General features: G+C 48.6%; 1 protein-coding gene across 1 annotated transcript; it reads left to right on the plus strand.

The window, feature by feature from the left end:
- The first annotated feature begins 292 nt into the window (after nucleotides 1-292).
- LOC119966880 (epidermal differentiation-specific protein-like) lies at nucleotides 293-1,203 on the plus strand. Its single transcript, XM_038798838.1, has one exon. The coding sequence runs from the start codon at nucleotides 351-353 to the stop codon at nucleotides 882-884; it is 534 nt and encodes a 177-aa protein (XP_038654766.1). The 5' UTR covers nucleotides 293-350; the 3' UTR covers nucleotides 885-1,203.
- Nucleotides 1,204-3,847: the final 2,644 nt, after the last annotated feature.

Below are 3,847 nucleotides of genomic sequence, written 5' to 3' on the forward strand. Positions count from 1 at the left end.
ACATTGAGCCCAGGTCACCTCGCTGGCTCCCAGCCACTAGGCAGTGCTAACCTTGGGTAAACTTGTCTCCTGACATGTGGGTTAGTCAGGGTGTGGGTTTCATTCGGAATTTATATTGAATTTCCTGTTTCCAGGTAATTGTGAAATGTTCTGAGTTCCTGTGGCCACACATTAGGAGTTTGGATTTGGTGGGTGGAGTCAGATTAGCTATTGGATGGTAATTATTGATCAGAACATGTGGAGTCAGCAGAGAGAGAATATAAAAACTCACTCAGAGACCAAGAAACTATCTGATTCCTCTGCTGCCGATCGCACTGAAACCTGACAACAGAAGCACAGCCGCTGCCAAGATGGGTAGGATTGTGCTGTATGATCAGACAAATTTCAATGGCAACTGGAAGCAGTTTGAATACGATGTCCCTGATCTCGCAGTTGACATGTTCGTGAAGACTGCCAAGTCCCTGAAGGTGGAGGGGGACCACTGGGTCGCTTACCAGGGCAACAACTTCACCGGAGAGTTCGTAGTTTATGGGCCAGGTGATCATGACCAACTTGGCTCCATGAACGAACAGATTGTGTCCTTGCGCCTGGTGAGGGAAAAGTTGGGAAATCCGAACATTGTCCTGTATCAAGATGTCAACTTTAATGGTCAATCTCGAGATGTCGAAGAAGAAGTTGGTGATCTGAAGAAAGGTGGATTCCCTGCTCTGGTTTCATCCCACAGGGTGAAGGAAGGCGTCTGGCTTCTGTATGAAGGTGTCCGTTACACCGGGAACCGCTTGATCACATTTAAAGGTGACCAGTGGGCCAACTACATACAATTCAGCTGGAATGACAAGCTGTCTTCCCTCAAACCCTTAAAGTCAAGTGATTTTGAAGTGTGAAAACTCCAACTTGCAAGTATTTTGCTGAGGTCTATCCCAGATTGATCTGCTTTGATTGCTGCCCACCCTCCTGGTGATAGACTGCCCTCCCTGCAGTACCCGCAATGTGGAAGAGAATGAGAACCTGCACGCAACATCTGGACTGAAATAACCATCCGCTCGGCCAACACTGATTTCACATCTGTGTCACCCTGAAAAGCTCCTTCTTGTTAGTCCTCAGTGCAAGATGAATTATGTCTGTTTATTCCTCTGTTCTGTAAAGCTGCTTTACTCTGTCAGTAACTAATCAATCAAATAAAATTCTAATTCTGCAAATTCATTGGCAGTGTTTGTGTTTGTTATTCTCTAAATTCCGGCATCTTTGTTTTGTTGAAACAACGGGGAATCTGTGAAGGTTTATGATTGAAGGATGTGATTTTTTGGGCAGTGACACAGTGATTCTCACTGTTCCTGGTTAGTAAAGATAAAAAGAGGAAGAATTGAATCCCTGGACAGGGATCCTCAGCCTGTGAGCTGATGAAATCATACCCGAGACACTGAGCCACACGACGAGTCTCACTGATATGATTCTACCCCAAATGGAAGTGTCTTTTACTGTTGTTGTCTGTACACTAATATTTAAACGAACTCCCCCAGATCCAGGCAGAGAGGCTTTTTCAGCAACACTGGAATTGGAGATGGGATTTAACAGGGTTTTTGAAAGTTTGACTTTGTCAGGTTGTTCATTGTGAGCGAAGAGAGACATGGGGAGAGCCGTCTCCTCCACCCTGACCTCCATGTGTGAGGAGTTCAGGCATTTTCAGGCATTGTGAGCGAGGAGAGACATGGGGAGCACCGTCTCCTCCACCCTGACCTCCATGTGTGAGGAGTTCAGGCATTTTCAGGCATTGTGAGCGAGGAGAGACATGGGGAGCACCGTCTCCTCCACCCTGACCATGTGTGAGGAGTTCAGGCATTTACTCACCCACTGACACACCCGAGCTGCTGCCTCTATCCTCCCTCCCCCTAACTCACCGCACTAAACTTTCCCCAGCCCTCCTCCTCCCCCTGCCTTAGCCCTGAACTCACATCTTCCTCCAGTTTCTCCCCAAACCCCCTCATGCCCTCTCCGAGCCTCCAGCTCTCTCCACCCTGTTCCTATGAAGCCACTGAGCTCCCTGGCAGCTTGCCCACCCTGGCAGCCTGCCCACCCTGGCAGCTTGCCCACCTTGACAGCTTCCTCACCCTGGCAGCTTGCCCATCCTGGCAGCTTGCCCACCCTGGCAGCTTGCCCACCCTGGCAGCCCTGCCCATCCTGGCAGCTTGCTCACCCTTTTGTCAATTTATATTGTTAACAGACCTGTGTGCAACCACCCTATGTACCAATCCCCCTGCCCCACATAACCCTCAAAATCCTGCCCCATAACCCAAATCCCCCACCCCCCCATAATCTAAATCCCCCTCCACACACCCATAACCTGAATCCCCCATAACCTAAATCCCTCACCCCCCATAATCTAAATCCCCCTCCACACACCCATAACCCAAATCCCCCTCCACACCCCCATAATCTAAATCCCCCTCCAAACCCCCATAATCTAAATCCCCCTCCACACTCCCATAACCTGAATCCCCCATAACCTAAATCCCCCTCCACCCCCCATACCTAAACCGCCCTCCACCCCCCCATACCCTAAACCCCCTGCCCCCACATAATCCACAACTCTCTTGTCGACCAAAAATCTGTCTGACTCTGCCTTGAAAATATTCAATGACCCAATCTCCACCGCTCTCTGCAGCTTCCCAATTACTTGCCACAGTTTTCTTTTCCGAATTTTTATTCAACATTTTCAATTTTATACATAACAATAGAACAGTAACCGGGAGGCGCGGCGATGCAGTGGTTAGCACTGCTGCCTCATGGCACTGAGAACTCGGGTTCGATCCTGACCCCGGGTCACTGTAGAGTTTACCCGTTCTCCCTGTGTCTGTGTGGGTTTCACCCCCACACACCCCACGCTAAATTGCCCCTTATATTGGAAAAAAAAATAAATATACTATAATAATCTTTAGTATCACAAGTAGGCTTATATTAACACTGCAATGAAGTTACTGTGAAAAGCCCCAAGTCGTCATATTCCGATGCCTGTTCGGGTAACAGAGGGAGAATTCAGAATGTCCAATTCACCTAACTATTGAATAGAGCAGTAACAAAGAACCTCACCAAACAATAAAGCTCCCCAAGTCCGTCCATCCCCTAGTACCCTCCCCAATGGTGACCAGTTCTTTAAAGGACTGAATAAACAGCTGCCATCTCTGGGAGAACCCCTCAATTCCTCCTCTCACAATGTACTTGACTTTCTCGAGGTCTAAAAACTCTATAAGGTGCCCCGGCCATACTGAGGTACTGGGTGGAGAAGCTGACCTCCACCCCAACTGTACCGCCTTTAGGGCACCACGGCGGCCTAGTGGTTAGCACAACCTCTTCAAGGCGCTGAGGTCCCAGGTTCGATCCCGGCTCTGGGTCACTGTCTGTGTGGAGTTTGCACATTCTCCCCGTGTCTGTGTGGGTTTCGCCCCCACAACCCAAAAATGTACAGAGTAGGTGGATTGGCCACGCTAAATTGCCCCTTAATTGGAAAAAATAATTGGGTAATCTAAATTTATTTTTAAAAACTGTACCGCCTTTGAACAATCAGCGAGGTGAACGTCAGAACATCGGCCCCCACTTCAACAAACACAGACAAACACTTAAAGCCACACTCACACTCACACACTCAACACACATAGACACACACACTCACACTCACACACTCAACACACACACGCTCACACTCACACACTCAACACACATATACACACACGCTGACACTCACACACTCAACACACATGTACACACACGCTCACACTCACACACTCAACACATGCTCACACTCACACACTCAACACATATATACACACGCTCACACTCACACACTCAACAC

Source organism: Scyliorhinus canicula, chromosome 6 (genome assembly GCF_902713615.1).
Source record: "Scyliorhinus canicula chromosome 6, sScyCan1.1, whole genome shotgun sequence".
Taxonomy (NCBI): domain Eukaryota; kingdom Metazoa; phylum Chordata; class Chondrichthyes; order Carcharhiniformes; family Scyliorhinidae; genus Scyliorhinus; species Scyliorhinus canicula.

What these genes read in the sequence shown, in the direction of transcription:
- LOC119966880 (XM_038798838.1), top strand. Translation starts at nt 351, where the DNA reads ATGGGTAGGATTGTGCTGTATGATCAGACAAATTTCAATGGCAACTGG.